Source organism: Crocuta crocuta, unplaced genomic scaffold (assembly GCF_008692635.1).
Source record: "Crocuta crocuta isolate KB4526 unplaced genomic scaffold, BGI_CrCroc_1.0 scaffold97, whole genome shotgun sequence".
In the NCBI taxonomy this organism is placed as follows: Eukaryota; Metazoa; Chordata; class Mammalia; order Carnivora; family Hyaenidae; genus Crocuta; species Crocuta crocuta.
In genome coordinates, this window is record NW_027531999.1 from 3,069,313 (window position 1) to 3,089,809 (window position 20,497).

Below are 20,497 nucleotides of genomic sequence, written 5' to 3' on the forward strand. Positions count from 1 at the left end.
TGTGAATTATTCCACATTGGCAGGTCTCATGTTTCAAAGGAGGAAGTTACCTTCTTTAAATAACAGGCCAATGTGCTGAATGATACTTTCATGGAATATTTAACATAGAGGAAAAAAATATACCAAATAAATATATACCATTTACATGAGCATAGTGATTGTTCCTTGAAATTAGAACATTAGCCAGCAACCTAAAGGATTATAGTCCTGGCCATACAGCATAGAGGAGGAATACAATTAAAGATGACATATGTCAGATCATTCAAAACGAACTGTTCACTTCGTGCATAACACAGTGGACGTTTGGCATTTATCTAACAAAATTGTATTGTTGTAGGATACACCTTGTTTATCTGCCTAACTCAATCATAACCAGATAATTAAAATATTCCCACTTCATTCTTATTCTGTGTGCTTCATCTCTTCTAAAAAGATGTATCTCCTAAAGCTTCTGTATCATGTCTTCTAGCATTTGGGGTGTCTCCCACCACTTGGGATCAGAATTGGTTTAAAAAAACAAACAAACAATAAGATGACTATCATGCATCAAATTATTAAACAGAATATAGAGAAGCCATGTTATGGATACAGGAAACTGCCAAAACTTTAAGTAATAAACAAAATTCACCGGTTTCTTCCACTGCAACAGAGTTAAAGGGCAAAGCATGTAGGTCGATGTGGCTATGATATAAGACGTCAGGTAATACAGTGGCATTGGGTTTGACCTGACTATGGAGCCTCTGAATTATTGAACCCTCAACCCTTTGACAAAATGTAAAGGCATCATATTAACCTTATGCAAAGGTTAGATTCGAGATTCCTGTGAATTATGATCTTTTGACTTGTGGGATCTTAACTACAAACTTTTCCATTTATTACCCTATCCTTATCAATTTTTTAAATCTCTGTACAAATATAGTAGTGCTCAGCAGTAATAGCATGACTCAGAAGGAAATCTATTTACCAAGAAAGTGCAGTGACTAACTTCTAGGAGTTCACAACATGTGCCTTTCTAACTAGGAGTGGGGGAGCGGGGGTAGGAGGTTAATTCTTCCATCATCACCACTTTGGTTAAAAGAGAAAACAAAACAGATTTGTCTTAAGCAGAAAGGAACATGTTGATATTCTAGGAGGTGTCGAACTATAGCAGGAAAAAAAAAAAAAAAAGAAAGCAAGAAAGCAAGAAATGAACAAATCAGGTTAGGAACACAAAATCTCTTTCCACCCACCTAACCACTCCTTTTTATCCAAATTTTACATGAACTAAAGCTCAGATCCTCATACTTAAATTTGACAAGTTTAGGCTGCCTACTTGAAGGCTTAACTAGTTTGCTCTTATAGCAAGTAATAGTTGTTATTTAGCTGCCTGTAAAAAACCTTATTTCCATATTTATACTTGGTTTCTACAAGAGGTTTTTTTTTCTGTTAGTTTCCAGCTACGTTTATAGAGACATTATACTAAATATGACCTGGCCACTACTTGAATCCAAGATTTCCTTTTCAGTAAGACACTTAGTTTCTAATCATTTCATCAAGCACATATTTTCAGGTTCTCCCTCAACTTACATATTTTTAAAATATATACAAGTCATTTCTTATATCTGTGAATTCATGTCTTAGAAAGTAGGCAAGATTTTATAGGGAACATACCAGTGGTCAGGCCTGAGGAGTCTCCCTCAAATCATTGTTATAATCACAACTGAACTCCAAGATCCTTTTCGTTCTGTTTCGTTCAAGTCCCCAGAAACTTCAGTTCCCGGATAAAAGTTTTTATAAAGTATTTTTTAAGGCAAATATTTCTTTTTTGTCTAATTTACAAACTTTAAATGTGTTTTATTTTTTAAATCTTGAAAAATAATTTAACAATGATTTCAAAGTTCAGACACCCACAAGGACAGGTTTTTTTGTTCAAGAATTTTCTTTTTTGACACAACTATGTATTTCTCATGATTCTATGGGTTGACTAGGATCAGCTAAATGGTTCTTCTCTTCCACGAAGCAGGGGCTAAATTCATCCCAGTGGTTACATTAAGCTAGACACTCATCTACCAGTGGGGCGCCCAAGGTAATTTCTCATTCTCCCCGGCCGCTGTCCATGTGGCTTTTCATCATTCAATATCTTGTTGCTCAAGGCTTTCTTAATTGTTGGAGGCAATATCCAAGGACAGACAAGTACTCTCACCGAAGGAAATAAAAGGCATATTTCAACAAAATGGAATTTTAGATGAGTGGAAGCGCTTGACTTGATTTAGCAGTTATGTTTTTCAAGCTAAAGTTTCCTTAACTATGAATCTATAAATTTCACTGAATAATAAAATTTAATTGCCATTGAAGATGTGATATTAGGAGATGTGCTTTTTTTTTAAGAAGGAGTGGGTAAAATAAAACTAAGACACTCATTCACATTTTATTCATATTATTTATTCATATTATTTATTCTTATTATTTATTTATTATTTATTCTTCTCCACCCTTTCACCCACTAAATAGTAAGCGAAAAAATTTTTAAAGGCACGACTAAAACTCTTTATCTTAACCTTTTATTACCAAATAATTCTGCCCTTTTTGATGCTCCCTGTTGTTTTAAGTAAAATATAATATCCTAAAAATTTGTATGGTGGAGGTGAACTTCAATCAGATTTTGACAAAGTAGACTGCATTCAAAGGGGAAAAAAAGATTTGATGAAAGAGGGGGAAAAAAGGAAGGAAATGATCCCGACGTTGTTACTCTGTTTATAAAAGCATCATGAGATTTTGTTTGCACCTGTTTCACTTTTGTTTAGTCAAGAGCTGCATTACAGCACGTAAACCAGGGTGTTGGTGTTGTGGGAGGGGACTTAAAACAGTAAGGAAAGCTTCAGAAACAGTTTCCTCAACACAGAAAAGAACAGAACTCTTTTACTTATGAACTAGGTAATTTCCCAGAGAGACTGTTGGAGGGACATTAAGGAAATCTCAGACCCAGTATGCCATGTCAGGCACACTCGCTCCTGCACAGGAGATAAAATCATTTCTTCACGTATAAGGACGGCCATCCTCGTCTCAGATCAGTTTGAGAAGCAGCTTTGGCAGCGGGGATGTAGGTGTGTTCTACTACACTGAATGGAGTGAAGCTAAAAATATGTTTAGTGTCTGATAAGAACGCCTCAAACTCTCATTTAACGTCAGACTTTCTGTTTTGCTTTTAAAGAAAAATGTTTTACAAGGGCAGCATGAAGCGGACAAAATCTGGAGCAAAGAAGGATTTTATGCTGTTGTCATTTTTCTCAGCATCTTTGTTATTATAGTAACGTGTTTGATGGTAAGTTTGCTTCTTTATATATCTTATCCCTTACTGAGCCACTGCTTAATATTATTGGACACACTGCCATTTCAAATGAATGTTGAAAAGACTGGGAACAGGGGCAAGGCTATGATCCTGTTAGATTGGGAATATTTCATATCTGACGGCAGAGCGATAGCTAAGGGAAACCTATGGAATTACGGATTCTGACCTGCAGAATAAGGCTATAATTGCACTGAGGCTTTTAGTAACTTGATCAACCCTGGGAATGAAGCTTTGGAAAGTGATTTACTGAGGTCACTGGAGCCCTCAAAGTCATTAAAGTCTCACGGGAACACTTTGGGCTTACTTTATTTCTTCTTTTATGTCATCTTTATGGAACTCAGGACAAATTTTAAAAAGACATGTCTTAGGGGTAAGCTTATACCTTTAAGAGTCGTTGATTTCCTTATTTATTTTTAAAGGGCTTAGACAGTCTTCTCTGAAATTCTAGGCATTAAAAGAGATGATCATAGGCTCAAAGGCTAGATATTCACTGTTAACTAATTTTTAAGTGAATGAATAAAAAAGTATAAAAGTATGCACTGCAAATAGCTCTGTAAATTACAAATTATAAATGTGTACCCTTTAAAAGTACATTTCTAATTAAGGAAAAAAGGAACCCAAAGTAAACCCACTAAACTAGGCTGTTCTATTTGGTATTGAGGGGGTTAACAGGTACTTTTCAAATACATTGATAAGATTTTCCTATTATTTCAAAAATTCTGTGATGTACCTTAAAATATTTGACATTTACAAAGGGGTTTTAACATTTTTTCCTTTGTGCCATGTTCTTTTTAATTTTGTACATTTTCAAAAATATTCCTCCTTTAGCTTTTAAATGCCCACCAAAAGACATCACACTACATACTGTTCAACCAACAGTATTGCTAAGTGTCTTAGTGGTTTTTGTTCATTTATGTCTGCCTGCTGGGGAAGGGTTTATGTTTGAAAGCTTAGGGCTTAGTTGGGAAAGACAAAGGCTGAGTAGGTCTAAACTTGAAGGATATAAAACAAGTAAGGCCGTGAATAAGGTGATGATGGGCATATTTCCTCAAGTGTCTAAATATAGGAAGTAGTAAGGACACCCTAAAACTTCCATCACCGTGAATTCAGAGATGTCTGTCTCCAATGGGCAGACATTTAGAAAGATTTCTAAAAATTGTGACACAGTAAACAAAAGAATAACTTAAGCATTGAGTAAGACATTTGATTTTTATGTGTTAAATGGTGGAGACTGAGGGTGAAATTTTTAATGAGACAAAGTTGGAGGTTTTAGGGGAATTGTGGCCGAGACCTCTGGGCATTTTTTAGTATTTTAGAAGGTCTCTTTTTTTGTAACAGTTAACAGCACTTTAACATATGCAGTTCTTCTTTTCCTTAATCTGGGAAAACCTGAGTGCTTTTTTCTCTCTTGTCAGTCACAGTTAGAGTGTTTTTCTGCTTCACAGATGAAAAGATGAGAGGAAGAGGAGAATACAAAGAGGTGGAGAGTGCTAAAAGTGGAGATTGCTTCGGGAGGATGGATAAGATGGGGCAGAGCAAAGGCGAGGATGGAAAGAGGGAAGTGGGAAAGCAGATTCCTGAGCAGTCTCTGAGTCCAGAAGTCCTCCCTAGAGGGCAGAGGGAGGCAGAGCAGAGCCTGCTCTTACCATGTAGGAGATGCTCCAGGCTCTGCATCTCTAACTCAGGGAGCATCCAGCGTGACTGGATAAATCCCTAACATGACACATTGGTCTCATGAAACAAAAGGACCTGTGGTGGCCACACTCTCAACCCCTTGGAGCCAGAAAATAGCTCTTCTTTTCCCAGTTTCTGCCAAGCACCAACGTAAAAGTCAGAAACCTAGGTAAGTCTGCTCCAAAATTACTAAACAAACTGAGAAAGGAATGTTTCCAAAGTATAGGTGATTGCTGTCCACTGGCTAGGCAGGTAGATGCATCCCTTCAGTCTACAGATTCCTGCAGAGGATACAGTGCGGACCTGTGGTTGGCACTGTGGCCAAAGGAGAGAACAAGACAAATAAGGTCCCTCTTCCTGTGGGACCTATACTCTAGAGGGGGACACAGAGAATAATTACGTTAGTATTCTTTTTTTAACAAATAGTGAGCATACTATATGATTCCAAGTATTTGACCTTCTGGAAAAGGCAAAACTTTAGAGACCGTGTAAAGATCAGTGGTTGCCAGAGGTACAGGGAAGGAGATGAAGAGGTGGAGCACAGCAGATGTTTAGGGCAGTGAGACTATGCTGTACGATACTGTGCTGGTGAATACATGCGTCATGAATTTGTTAAAACCCATAGAATGTACAACACAAAGAGCGAGAACTCTGTACTCTCTGCTGTTTTGTGTAAACCTACAACTGATCTTAAAAAATGAAGTCTATTCATTTTTTAAAAAATAATCATATATTGTTCAGTGCTGTGAAGAGATACCATAGTACTGAGTGAGCGGAACAGAACCCTCGGAGACTTCCAAGATATGTGACAATGTGGGGAGAGGGCCTCCCAGGCAGAGGATGGAGCAGTCGAGGCGGGAATAAGCCAGCCTCCCTGGGCTCAACAATAAGGGTGGAGGCTGAAAGTTTTAAGCAGAGCTTTGATGTGATTTGATATGTGTATTTACAAGAGTAGGTGTTCTTCTGGTGAAGAATGGTTGGGAACAGAATGTGAGGTCAAGTGTGGGAGCCGTAGGACTCTTCTGGAACCGTTGCGCTAACCTGATGACGAAGATGATGATGGCCCAGAGCAGGGATGGTGGTGGAGATGGAGAGAAGTGAACGGGTGGGATTTATTTGTAAAGGGAAATGACAGGATTTGCTGTGTACTGATTCTCAGGGAGAAGAAAAGAAAGAAATTAAGGTTGACTCTTCATTTATTTGCTTGAGTACCTGGTTGGTAGAGCCAGTTGTTGGGCAAGGAACACATTGGAGGTGGGGATAGTGAGAGAAGCAACACTTTGCATGTGTGTTCCAGTTGCTCTTGAATAAATGAAAGAAATAGAATGATATATTTCAAATACAATCTTAAATGTTAGTGAGAAAAGGTTGGTTTGAAAAGTAACAGAGGAGAGGTGCCTAGAGGAGAGGAGGCTTAGTTGGCTGAGCATCTGACTCTTGATTTCAGCTCAAGTCATGATCTCACAGTTCTTGGGATCCAGCATCTTCGGGCTCTGTGCTAACTGCACAGAACCTGCTTGGGATTCTCTCTCTCCCTCTCTCTTTCTGCCGTTCCCCTGCTCACTCTCTCTCTCTCTCTCTCTCTCTCTCACACACACACACACACACACACACACACACACACTGTCTCTCTCAAAATAAATAAATGAACTTTAAAAGAAAAAAAGGAAAAAAGTAATGGAGGAACCAGCAGTATACAGGAAGGAATTAATATTGATAGAAAAATTCTGGGACCCTGAGTGGCTCAGTCAGTAAAGCATCCAACTCAATTTGGGCTCAGGTCATGATCTAATGATTCATGAGTTGGAGCCCCACGTTGGGTTCCATGCTGACAGTACAGAGCCTGACAGGGATTCTTTCTCTCCTTCTCTCTTTGCCCCCTGCCCACTCTCTCTGTATCCTTCAAAATAAATAAATTTTAAAAGAAAAATAATTCTACCTAGTAGACAGGATTTACATGAATTTAAGTTTATCTGATGCAACTATACCACTGACATGTCAACGGTTCACTTTTAGGGACTTATCAAATGTGATTTACTAAAATAAGCTTACCTTTGTTCAAGTGCTTTTGATAATGACCTTGATTTAAAGTAAGTTTCTTACTTGGCTCTTTCAGTAATAGTTGTGCTATCACTTGCAATTTTCAAACACGTAACATTCTGATTCTGTTTCCCATGATTTTGTTGATTCTATGCAAAGGAAAAGATACAATACAGAATTTTCTCTCTGGCAATAATTATATTATGAGAGATCAAATACCATTGTTTCACATACCACAGAAACAAAAGGCATATGGTTTTATTATGAAATTTTATAGGTAAATTGCTGTAATGGTGGATTATGTGTGCTATGTAACAATAACATAAGGCTTGGCAAAATTTTTGAAATGTGGCATATTGTTTACTTTCCTTAAAGTAAAAAAAAAATTATATTGCCAGGCATAAAATTAGACATGCATGACATTTTCAAATGTGTGACTTATTTAGCACCTCTCAAATGTGAATGTGGAGTGGGTGGAGCGACAAATAGACAAATACAATTTTCCAAGAAAAGATGTGTGGGCAATTTCCAATCCATTCAGTCTGTTTTAGGTGGGGGAAATTTATTACTAAGAAGAATTCGTTATTAAACTTTAATAAACAATGGAAAGAACACCATTTATCATCAAAATTAAGCCTTCAAATATACTTAGAGGCTTATTATGAAGTGCAAAGGCATTTATGAAATGTAGGTAGAGATATCTACAAGCCAGATTGCTTCTGGAAAGCCATGTTAGAAAATACAGGAAAATAGCTCTTTGGGTCAACAAAAGTTTTAACAAACTTCAAAAGTTTCAACAAAAAGAGCCATCCATAAGCCATGTAAGAGTTTTTCTAGTCATGATCTTGGTTGAGACAAGCAAGTTGTATGTCAGATCACCTGCTATAGCCTGAGCACCATGCAGTGAAAACATGTCACAGGTGGACATATATAGCTACCCTCTTCTAATTGGTCATATATAATCACTAGGGACTGGGGGAAATGGGAATAGATTTCTAGCTGGAATGATCTGTTTACAGAACCTTTTCTGTAAAATATACTGTTTACAGAGTAGGCATGTGCCTTGAAATAATTTGTAATTTTCCTCTGTATTAATAAAAACTATTTAGTTCTTAAGTATTAAGAATGTAACCCTCTAGTAATAAAAATAATAACAATAGTAATATTTAATGTCTTCCCTTTATTGCACACTTACTGGTACAAAGCTGGCACTAAGTTTACTGTGTGGTAGTAAACACTTAATGTATTTTTTTCTAAATATTTTTATTTATTTCTAGGCGAGAGAAAGAGAGCGAGCAGGGGAGGGTCAGAGAGATAGGGAGACACAGACTCTGAAATAGGCTCCAGGCTCTGAGCTGGCAGTCAGCACAAAGCCCGACGCGGGGCTCGAACCCACGAACCGCGAGATCATGACCTAAGCGGAAGTCGGACGCTTAACCGACTAAGCCACCCAGGCGCCCCAACATTTAATGTATTTTTAAACCACTTTATGGAGGCATGATTGACATACTAAAAGCTGTACAGGTTTAATGGATACAACTTGGTGAGTTTGGAGATAAGTATACACCCATGAAACTATCACCATCATCTTTGTCATACCCATCACCTCCAAGAGTGTCATCCTCATCTCTATTTATTTTTTTAACATTTTTGTGAAAGCTTATTTATTTTGAGAGAGAGAGAGACAGAGAGAGAGAGAGAGGGGGAGAGAGAGAGAGAGAGAGGGAGGGAGGGAGCACATGCATGCATCAGCTGGGAGGGGCAGAGACAGAAAGAGTGAAAGAATCCCAAGCAGACTCCATGCTGTCAGCGTGAAGCCCAACACGGGGCTCAATCCCACAACCCTGAGATCATGACCTGAGCTGAAATCAAGAGTCAGATGCTCAACCCACTAAGCCAACCAGGAGCCCAATTTTTAAGTTACTATCATTTTGTATTGTGACAAGAACACTTAACATATGATCTACCCTCTTAGCAAAGTATTTTAAGTATAAAATGTTGTATTATTAACTACAGGCTCTGTGCATAAACACTTAATGTAATTTAGTTTCCTAATTTTACTGATGAGGAAACCAAGATCCGGAGAGGAGAATGACTTGATCAAGAACATACAAAGGGATTAGAAAATTTTACTGGGAGCAAAGTTCTGCCCTGTGCACTGTAGAGTATCTAGCAGCATCCCTAGCTCTACCCACTAGATGCCAGGAGCACCCCACCATACACCCTAGTTTGACAACCAAAAACATTACCACATGCCCCTGGTGGACTAAAACCCTGCTGGTTGAGAACCACTGCCTTACAACTTAATTCCATGACCACATCACTATCACCAGGTAACAACATCTTCCATTCTTCCCATATTTTGTCAGCCCAGTCTCTCTCGAGTATTTTTTTTTAATTTTAGAGAAAGAGAGAAAGACAAAATGGGGGAGAGGGAGAGAGAGAGAGAGAGAGAGAGATATTGAGAATCTTGAGCAGGTCCCATGCTCAGTGCAGAGCCTGCCACAGGACGCAATCCACAACACTGGGATCATGACCTGATTTGAAATCAAGAGTTGGATGCTCAACCAACTGAGTCACCCAGGTGCCCTCACCCTTGAATATATTTTAAAGTGTCTTGTAAGCATTATATATTCTCCGAGTTCTGCTTTTCCCTAATCAAAGGCCTAGGAGTCAGTTTGTATACATATGACATAGATTAAAAAGCTGACCTATAACCGGCGATGAAGTAAACCAATGACTGTAAAATATGTGGCAAAGGTTCTTCAGCAAGAACATAAACTCATGAAGTAAAGAAGGACTTTGGACTCGAGCTACTTCCACACCAATATAATCATAAAAGTGACCTGTCAGGAGCTATTGAGAAAGCTGATATTTCCTTGGCTTTCTCGTTTTCATTTTTGGAAATGAATATTTGCTCTCTAAATTTTCATTTTAAACATGGAACTATGTTTCTCCAAATATTCCATTTTTGAAAATGAAAATATGCTTCTCCAAAACCCAAATGTAAACAGGCAATCAAATGTTCTGACGTACATATTATATTCCGATGTGATGAACTAAGGAAATACATGTATTATCTTTTATTAAAGATATTTTTGTGAAGATATATTTGTTTCCCTTCTCATTCAGAAAAATAACTGGCTTCCAATTAAGAAATAAAAAGCTAGGGACACCTGGCTGGCTGAGACAGAAAAGCATGCTATTCTTAGTCTCAGGGTCGTGAGTTTGAGCCCCATGTTTGGTGTAGAGATTACTTAAGTAGATAAATATTTTTTAAAATAATCCATAAAAATAAATAAAAAAGATACCCCATGTTAAATTCTATTGCCTCATCTTTTAATAATTATGTATTTAACTTAGCATTCTTGTGTTATCGGATTGGTACTGTTCGAGTGTTTCTAGGATTTTGTTTGTGCAGAGTGGTGGTAAAGTGCCTGTTGAGGGTTATGAAAATTGAAGAGAAGCAGTAAATTAAAAACCTCCCAATCCTTAGGTATCGTGCACAGGGTAAGGATATTTATCTTCAGTGTTTTCCTTAAAGAGAGACTTCAATACACAAAAGATATACTCTTAGATTTGGTGGTGTTGAATCCAGTGGTGAGAACCAATCTGCAGCAGAGGTGATGGCAGAGTCAATCATTAAGAATGACGGAATGGTGAAGAGCAACACCAGAGGAATTGTAAAGGGGTGGAAAGTGCATGGATCTGCAAGGCAGATCTGCTCCGGGATTTGGATCTGCCACTGCTGACTTTGGGCAATCCACATGATTCAACTGGACTGTAATTTTTTCAATGTATAATTAAGTCAGAAGGACCTATAGTGACCATTCTAACTCCAATTCTTTCTGTATCCCTAATTTAAAAGTCACTTAGGGGGCACATGCACCCCAATGTTTATAGCAGCACTATCAATGATAGCCAAATTATGGAAAGAGCCCAAAGGTCCATCAACTGATGAATATACACAAACACAATGGAATACTACTCGGCAATTAAAAAGAATGAAATCTTGCCATTTGCAACAACATGGACTGAACTGGAAGGTATCATGCAAAGCGAAATAGGTCAGTCAAAGAAAGACAGGTATCAGAAGATTTCACTCATATGTGGAATTGAGAAACTTAACAGATGATCATAAGGGAAGGAAAGGAAAAATAAGATTTAAAAAAAGACAGAGAGAGAGAGACAGAGGCAAACTATAAAAGACTCTTAAATATACAGAGAAAAAACTGAGGGTTAATGGGGGTGGGAGGAGGGGATGGAAAATGGGTGATGGGCATTAAGATGGGCCCTTGTTGAGATGAGCACTGGGTGTCATATGTAAGTGATAAATCACTGGATTCTGCTCCTGAAGCCCAGACTATACTGTATGTTATCTAATGTGAGAATAAAACAAACAAGCAAACAAATAAATAAATAAAAATAAGAGTTAATGTATAATCACTCCTATTTCTTACCTCTCTGCCCAAACTTCTCTCTTGTTATAATCTGAGATGTTGGACCTGAGACATAATTAAATTTCATTTTCACTCATTTTTACTTAATTCCAAACTCCCCTTTATATCACAATTTATAGTTATTCAGTTCTTAATTTTGAGTCCTCTTCCTCATGACTTTGAGTGAACTTTTTCCAGGAAATGTACACAGGTAGTATATTTCCTGAGACCTGATATATTTGAGACACTCTGTTGGCTTCATTCACATGAACTTCAATTTATTGAGGTGTGGAATTCATGCATTTTTTTTGTAAATGTATTTTTCTCTCAGTCATAAAAACTGTTCCATTTTCTCTTCACATTTATTCTTCTTTCAACTGGCATGTTTTTTTGACTGAGAACGTTTTTCATTCCATATCCCTAACTCCATGACAACAGGATATAGCTTATTTTGTTCATAGCAGAATCCTTGATAGCTCTCACAATATGTGATGATATGTGGGCACTGAAAAATAGTTCTGAATGATTCGCTGCTCTTTCACTTAGTCTAGATTATCATTCACAGAGGCTTTTCTCTGATTTCCCTATTCCAAGGTTTCTCTTGTTTTCATCTTCTTCTCTTTATCTCTTTGCTATATATTCCAGACAATCTCCTAACTTTGACACATATGCCGCTGGCTATGTTTTCTGCATTGTCGTTTCCATTCTTTACTGCTTAAAAGACTTCCATCCTGGGGCTCCTGGGTGGCTCAGTTGGTTGAGCATCTGACTTCAGCTCAGGTCATGATCTCACGGTTCATGAGTTCAAGCCCCATGTTGGGCTCTGTGCTGACAGCTCAGGGCCTGGAACCTGCTTCGGATTCCGTGTCTCCCTCTCTCTCTGTCCCTCCCCTGCTCACACTCTAATAAAGGTTTAGAAAATTATATAAAAAAAAGAAAGATTTTCATCCTGCTCCCGAGTTTTCAACTTTTTAAATTCTTTTCTTCTTCATCTCCGTCTGATACCTGTCACCTTACATTGTTGTGTTTTTGCTTCATTTTGATTTTTTATCTTATTTTGTTAAAAAGACTAACAAAATATTTTTTGCCCATCTTAACCATGTTCTATTTTTATTATTGTAGTAAAGTTGACATACAATGTGTATTAGTTTCAGGTGAACAACATAGTGATTCAACCGTTCTATACATTACTCAGTGCTCATCAGGATAAGCATAATCACCACTGTCACCATACAATGTTATTGACTGTATTGCCTATGCTTCTGTAACCTACTTATTTTGTAAATGGAAGTTGGTACCTCTTAATCCTCTTCACGTTTCTCTGTATTTATGAGTCTGCTTCTGTTTCTTTCTTTATTCATTGGTTTTGTTTTTTATTTTTATTTTTTTTTAATGTTTTATTTATTTCTAGGAGAGAGAGAGAGAGAGACAGCGTGAGCAGGGGAGGGTCAGAGAGACAGGGAGTCACAGACTGAAACAAGCTCCAGGCTCTGAGCTGGCAGTCAGCACAGAGCCCGACGCGGGGCTCCAACCCACGAACCGCGAGATCATGACCTAAGCGAAAGTCGGATGCTTAACCGACTAAGCCACCCAGGCGCCCCTGGTTTTGTTTTTTAGATTCCCCGTATAATTGAAATTGTATGGTATTTGTCTTTCTCTGATTTATTTCACTTAGCATAATACACGCTAGATTCATCCATGTTATTGCAAACAACAAGCTTTTATTCTTTTTTATGGCTGAGGGGCTCCTGGGTAGCTCAGCTGGTTAAGCGTCCGACTTTGGCTCAGGTCATTATCTCCTGGTTTGTGGGTTTGAGCCCCGCGTCGGGCTCTATGCTGACAGCTAGCTCAGAGCCTGGAGCCTGTTTCAGATTCTGTATTTCCCTCTTTCTCTGACCCTCCCCTGCTCATGCTCTCTCTCTCTCAGAAATAAAAATTTTAAAAAAAACATTATGATTGAGTGATATTTCACTGTGTATATATGTCATCTTCTTTGTCCATCTATAGATGGACACTGAGGTTGCTTCCATATCGTGGCTATTGTAAGTAATGCTGCAATAAACATAGGGATGTATATGTCTTTTCGAATTAGTGTTTTCATTTTCCTCAGGTAATTACCCAGAAGTGTTACCAACGTATTTTGAGAACACTAGACAAATACTTTCTAAAATTTTCCTGAAATACATACTCAAAGGTATTTATCTTCTCCATAATTTCAGATTATTTCTTTCTTAATTTAATTTTTCTGTTTATTAATTCTTTAACAAAATATAGATAGATAGATAGATAGATAGATAGATAGATAGATAGATTCTGTATCTTTCCAGTAGATTTCAAATATAGAAATGGCTAGAATTTAAAGGAAATTTGAAAGAAAGGGAAAGAAAAACTTAGCCTTAGAACTAGAGTGAATGTGATTGAACAGTGCCAAGAAAGCCCTCTCCCCTAAAATATCACTCATTCAGCTAATGGATTTCAGATATTAAACAAGGGAGTTCAGTTGGCCTAAAATTTTTAAAATACAGACATTATCAGTACTGTAATTACATTCAATGGGTTAAGTCACCTCTTAATGTGCATTAACTTATCAAGTCACTTCCTGAGAACATACTTGAAGAAATACAAGGCATCTAGTTTCTTTTTTTTTTTTTAAGTTTATTTATTTTGAGAGAGAGAGAGAGAGCAGAGGAGGAGCAGAGAGAGAGAAGGGGAGAATCCCAAGCAGGCTCTGCACTGTCAGTGCAGAGTCCAACACAATGAACCATGAGATCATTACCTGAACTGAAACCAAGAGCTTGCCACTTAACCAACTGAGTCACCCAGGCACCCCAAGGGCATCTAGTTTCTGTGGGAATTGGAGTAGAAGAGTCGGCATCAAGAGAAGAAAAAATATCAAATCATTATATTGTATGCCTGAAACTATACAATGTTATATGTCCATTACATCTCAATAAAACTAGAAAAGATAAAATAATCTTTAAAAAAACTTAAATAGTGGTGCCTGGGTGGCTCAGTCAGTTGAGTGTCTGACTTTAGATTTCAGCTCTGTAAGTCTGAGCTTACAGCTTGGAGCCTACTTGGGACTCTCTCACTCTTGCTTTCTGCCCTTCCCCAACTTGAGCTTTCTCTCTCTCAAAATAAATAAATAAACACTTAAAAAAAAAAAAGATTCTCTCCCTCTGCCCCATCCCTTGCTTACACACTCTCTCCCTCTCTATAAAATAGAATTAAATAATAAATTAAAAATAAAAAATTAAATAAAACAAAAAAAGTAAAACTTACTAAAAGAGAAGCCTGAGGATGCAAAAGACAAATTCTACTCTCTCGCAATTCAGTCCATGGAGGGTCCCAGCTAAATCAGCCCAATTCCTTTAAAAGTTTGAAAATGACAATCCTGCCATTTCTGAAGTGAATTAGCATTTCTAGCATTTCTAGAATGCTAGAAAGGGTTCTGAGAATGGAGGAAAGTAATATGTTTGCTTTTACCTACATGCTTTAAAAATTAAAAGGGAGAGGGACGTCTGGGTGGCTCAGTCGGTTAAGCACCCACCTTCTGCTCAGGTCATGATCTCACGGTTCTCAAGTTCGAGCCAAGTCAGGCTCTGTGCTGACAGCTCAGAGCCTGGAGCCTGCTTCAGATTCTGTGTGTGTCTATCTCTATGCCCCTCCCCACTTGCACTCTGCATCTCTCTCTCTCTTAAAAATAAATAAACATTAAATTTAAAAAAAAATTAAAAAGGGGAAAGGTAAGAAATGAAATTCTGATTGTCCAAATTACTCTTTGGTAAGTGCCCTACATTTAAATTTTTAAGAAGTTATCAGATATTCAAGTTAATACATGGCTAGTGTAGATATTTATAAGATAAGAAATTATGATTGATAACATAACCATTTTTTCATTAATATTTTACAAGCTTTTCTTCTCCCACGTTGTACTGGATGCAGACCTCTGTTTCTGTAAATGTCGTCAGCCCATATCTCATGGCTATGCTATTAGCCTTCCATTTCAGTCATTTTGAGTCAAGATTTGCATGTGATCCAACTGACATCTGGCAGTTTTATAAAATTATCCAAATTTTCTTTTGAATATGTATTTGAAGAATAGATCCATTAACACATTTGTTTAACAACTGGAAATAGCAGTTATATCCTTTTTGGGGAAAAAATCTCAATATACTTAAACTGAGAAATCATTCTGGAAGTCTTTGATTAGTTGTATTATCATTGAACCTTCATTTTAGTTTGTCTTCTTGGTTGGGTTGGAAGAGATTATATTTCGTTGTTTAGTGTGAAAAAATATGACAGCAAGACTTTATATCTCCCTCTATAGATTCTTTACAGATTAAAAGAAAAGTTTCAGTTTGCCTTGAGACAAGATAAAGAGAAAAATCAGGAGATCCACCTCTCACCCATCACGTTACCGCCAACACAGTCTGAGGCAAAGGCAGTCAACAGCATGGTCCAGCCCGAGCAAGCCCCAAAGGTGCTGAATGTGGTTGTGGACCCTCAAGGTCGATACACTCCTGAGATCAAAGCTACCACCGCTGTTTGCCCTTCTCCTTTCAAAATGAAGCCCATAGGACTTCAGGAGAGGTAAGAGCTTTTCCATATAACCCCCTACAGCTTCCTTTTGTTGTTGTTGTTGTTTTTAAAGATTATTCACCAATTAAAAATGATAGAACCAGAGAGATTGCCATATTGGATTTAAAATTGCTCATCACAATCTTACTATGTTACAAAGAATCTATGTTACAAAAATATTTTAGTTACATCAGATTCCATTTAGCTAGTGGAGACTCAATCCAAGGTTATCTTCAACAAAACGACAGCTTCTATAATCATTTACTGAGTACCTTTTGAGGGCTGCTGATGTAACATAACACTATCTCCTTTAATTGTCACCAAAACTTTGGAAGATAGAAGGACTAGGAATAAACTTAAGGTATTTCCTATCAAAGTCCACATTGTTTGAAGTAAAGTGGGAAGAATCATTGTCACAACTCAATTTTTTTAAAGTTTCATTTATTTGTTTATTTTGAGAAGGTGTAAGCAAGGAAGGGGCAGAGAGAAAGGGAGAAAGAGATAGAGAATTCCAAGCAGGCTCCACACCATCAGCACAAAGCCTGATGCACACCTTGAACTCACAAACTGTGAGATCATGACCTGGGACAAAATCAAGAGCTGGATGCTTAACCAACTGAGCCACCCAGGCACCCCAAAAATCATTTTTTATAAAGTTTTCTCACTGCTTCTTCTGAGCAAATAGTAAATTTCAAATTCCATGACATTGATTTTTTTGCCTTACCTGCCTTTGTGATGTACTTATATTGACACATTTTCACATAAAGCAAAGCCAACATATGAAAACCAGGATGCCTAAGGCCCATAAAGGAGCTAATTCTTTACTTCCCCAAAAACATTAAGTAAAGCTTTCCCATGTTATTCCTTAAAATAAGAGCCTGCATGTTTATGTTTAAAATATGAATGGGGCACTTGGGTGGCTCCGTTGGCTAAGCACATGACACGATTTTGGCTCAGGTTATGATCCCCGGGTTGTGGGATCGAGCCTGCACTGGGCTCCATGGTGAGTATAGAGCCTACTTAGGATTCTCTTTCTTTTTCTCTCTATCCCTCTCCCCTTCTCCCCCATTCACTCCCTCTCTATTTCTCTCTCTCTCTCTCAAAACAAAGTGTTTGATATTATATCCAACACTGCATGTGAAGGTAGTGAGGGAACTGAGAGGCTTTAAAGGTACAACTCCATTGATTCATTCTCCTCTTATTTTCCTATATTTTTTATCACTGTCCTTTTTGTTGCCTTAGGTTTTCAGATCACATCTTTAAATATATTTCCCATAACACACACACACACACACACACACACCACATCCCTTCAGAAAATATAACAACTTCAGAAGACCAAAGTGGTCATTCAAACTGTTTGAAATATTGTCAAAACAATGAATGAAGTAAAAAGAAAGGGATTTGTTGCAGTGATCTCTAAAGTCCTATAAAGGGAAAACACTTCAACTCCATAACAAAAGAAAAACAGAGAGCAATCAAGTCTTCCTTCCTTCCTCATCCCCTCACATACTCATTGGTTTCCTGACGGATCCATGTGAGTCTCCAGGTGCCATTTTCTTAGTTGGGTACCACAACACGGCTGTAGACAAGATGGAATGTTCTCCTGGAGACTAACCAGGACATCAGAACTGGATTTCAGAACCAGCTCTGCCCATTGCTGGATTGAGGGGCTTCATGTACGTAATTAATCTATCTGGGCCTTACTCTCTTCATCTGTAATATGAAGGGGTTGCACTTGACTTCTTTGCTTCCTTCAGGCTCTTTCGCTTCTGTCACTCAAATTAGTTTTATGCATTGATTTGCTTCAAAGTGAAACCTCAAAGCCGGTATCTGAGTATTGGTGGTGGGCCCAGTGGCAGAAGAGATCCGCTCTGGTGAAAGCAATAAGGTGGTCATTTTCTACAGATGATTTAAAGATGATAATAAAACTACCTGAAAGTCACATTAACTTTTATTATCATGTGCTGCCAATTCTAAGCCAGGCCAGTGGTGAAATCCTCCAGGAAGTACCTATTGCCAGAATCCTGCCTTTTGTCGGCCACTGCTGCTGGGCATGTTTGGATTTCAAGCAGCATAAGGTTAACTATGCCTTTATTCATTTAAATGAAGTGAATGTTTGAGAAGGGAGGGTGCAGGGATGGTGTCTTACTCATCTTTATGGTCCATGTGGGGACTCTAGCAGAGTAAGTGTGTAATCAGTGTCAGAGAGATTCCCTGCCACCTGGTCTACAAACTTCCCCTCATCCCCACCTGTCACTGCCCACTTTCTTCCCACCTCAGAGGAGGGGAAAGCTCTTCTGTCCACAAGGGCTTGGTCAGTCACTCCCATCCCTGATAGCTCACTCCATCAATTTTCCTTCTCCGTTTGCCACTGTGTCCTCTTTGATAATGCTGCCCCTTCAGCATTGATTCTCTTGTATCAAAGAAGCTTCTTTAATCCAATTCCTTCTCTGGTTGCTGTCTCTCCTTCCTTTCTCAGAGGAGTGTCTTATTAATAGAGTGGAGTGTATTTGTTGCCTCATTGATCTTTTTCAAACTTTAATCCTTGTTATTTGCACACTTATAAATTTATCAATGGTCTGAACACCAAATCCAAAGCACATATTTCATTTCTTTTCTCATCGAGCACCAATGTCTACTTCCTTCTAAATCCTTTTCTTCTTTTGGCCTCTAAGACACTTCCCTTCTGGCTCTCGAGTGCCCACTGCTAGGTTCCCACATACATTCCTTTCTTGCCTTAGCTTCCAAGCCCCTTCAGAGAGGACGATTTGAGCTCTCCATGTGAAAGGTAGCAAGAGAAGAGGTGGTTGTGGCAGGATTACTTAGGGAGGTGGGTCCAAGGTGAGGAGAGGGAGTGGGGAGTAGGAAGTGCATCTGGAGAGGGGAATTCAAATGTCACTTCCTTCTAGAAGCCATGCCAAGCTCCCTGTACTCCCTTCTCCTTTTTCCTCTAGCCCCCCTCATTCAGCTTCATCTCCTCAGCCCCCCTCTACTTTAGCTCCACAGCCTGTGTGCATACAATATTTACAGCACTTCTCAAGTGTAGGTAAAACTAATCTATCTTACCCATAGACTAGGCTTCTTAAGGACACATACATGGTTTAACGGTCCCTTTGCCTCTTACGTGTAGAACATAATCCCTGAAAAGCAACAGCTGCTGGAAATAAATGGCTTGCATGAATGAATGAATGATTAATGTTATAATGAATAACTCGCAGGTGAGCTTCCAGTGATTGTAGGAAAACACTTTGCTTTTCCCAGCACCCCTTCTTCCTCTATTCTCACCTCATTTTTTCTGCCATAACCCCCTGCTAAGATGGCATAGTGATGTGTCAAGAGTGGTAAAATATGACCGATGTAGTGTTCCGTTCAGCCAGAAAACATTTCTGAGAGTTTTAAAAGCCTTCAAACTTAATTTATGCTTATATGCTCTAACGGTGTCTTTAAAATAGACTTGTGTTTTATATCCCTCCATCTCCTGATTCTGTAGTGAAATAATAATCCTTTGTTTATTGCTTGGAAGTCTGGCTTCATTAAAATCACCATGAGACCATAGAGGCTGAACTCTGAGTCACTTGTCCCCAAAATATTTTGGGTCATGCCATATAAATCTCTCATCTCTGATGGAGAGAATCTATTCCAGTGACATTATTAATAATAAAGTATAATTTAAAAATAATAAATAAGTAAAAGAAAATATAGAGGCTAAATGTGTATGCTTTACCTGAACACAAAGAATATATCCTGAAAATTGTGAAGATAAAGGAATAGTTTCCAACTAGTCCCCATATCACATTGATTCTTGCTCCTTGCATTTTCTCATTATTGATTTCTCTTTTTGTAACCATCACCCCAGGCCCAGATCTCATTTGTTCTTATTTGAATTACTGTGTCTGGTGATCATAAGAATAATACCAGGACTAGCACATGTTATATATTTCATTTTATTTCATCTTCTCTGCCTGATCTAATCCTCTTCTCTCCTTCTTCAATTCATACCATACACTCTTCAGATTTATTCTGCTGCGACAGTCCTGCTGTGTAAAAATCCTCAAAAGCTCCCCTGTGCCTACAGGTGAAGGCACAGAGCAGCTTGCTGGGCCTCAGAGCTCCTGTACTATCAGACCTTGATCCTTCTCTCCAAATATGTTTGCCGCTTCCCCCAAACTACACCTTCCATTTCATCCGGTCTGTTCTCCAGTGTGTTATGTTCCTGTTTACATCTGCATCTTTGTTCGCCTGGACCCTCTTCTCTCTCCTTCTGTCTATCTCTAGTCTCAAAGTCCCAGCCAAAACTTACCTCCTACCATTGGCTGTGACACTTATCCATACCCACAGGGATTCTTAACACCCCTGAATTTTCACACGCACTGCTCCTCCAGCAGTGCATTCTTATTTTCATTAAAGAATAATTATTCAGAAACTAACACTG

General features: G+C 38.3%; 1 protein-coding gene across 1 annotated transcript in view; it reads left to right on the top strand.

The window, feature by feature from the left end:
- The first annotated feature begins 3,266 nt into the window (after positions 1 to 3,266).
- PTPRR (protein tyrosine phosphatase receptor type R) overlaps positions 3,267 to 20,497 on the top strand; it is a 104,784-nt gene continuing 87,553 nt past the window's right edge. The window contains exons 1-2 of the mRNA XM_077775200.1: positions 3,267 to 3,301; positions 15,812 to 16,074. Of these exons, the coding sequence (XP_077631326.1) occupies positions 3,299 to 3,301; positions 15,812 to 16,074 (266 nt within the window). The 5' untranslated portion in view covers positions 3,267 to 3,298. The remainder of the gene's footprint in view (positions 3,302 to 15,811; positions 16,075 to 20,497) is intronic.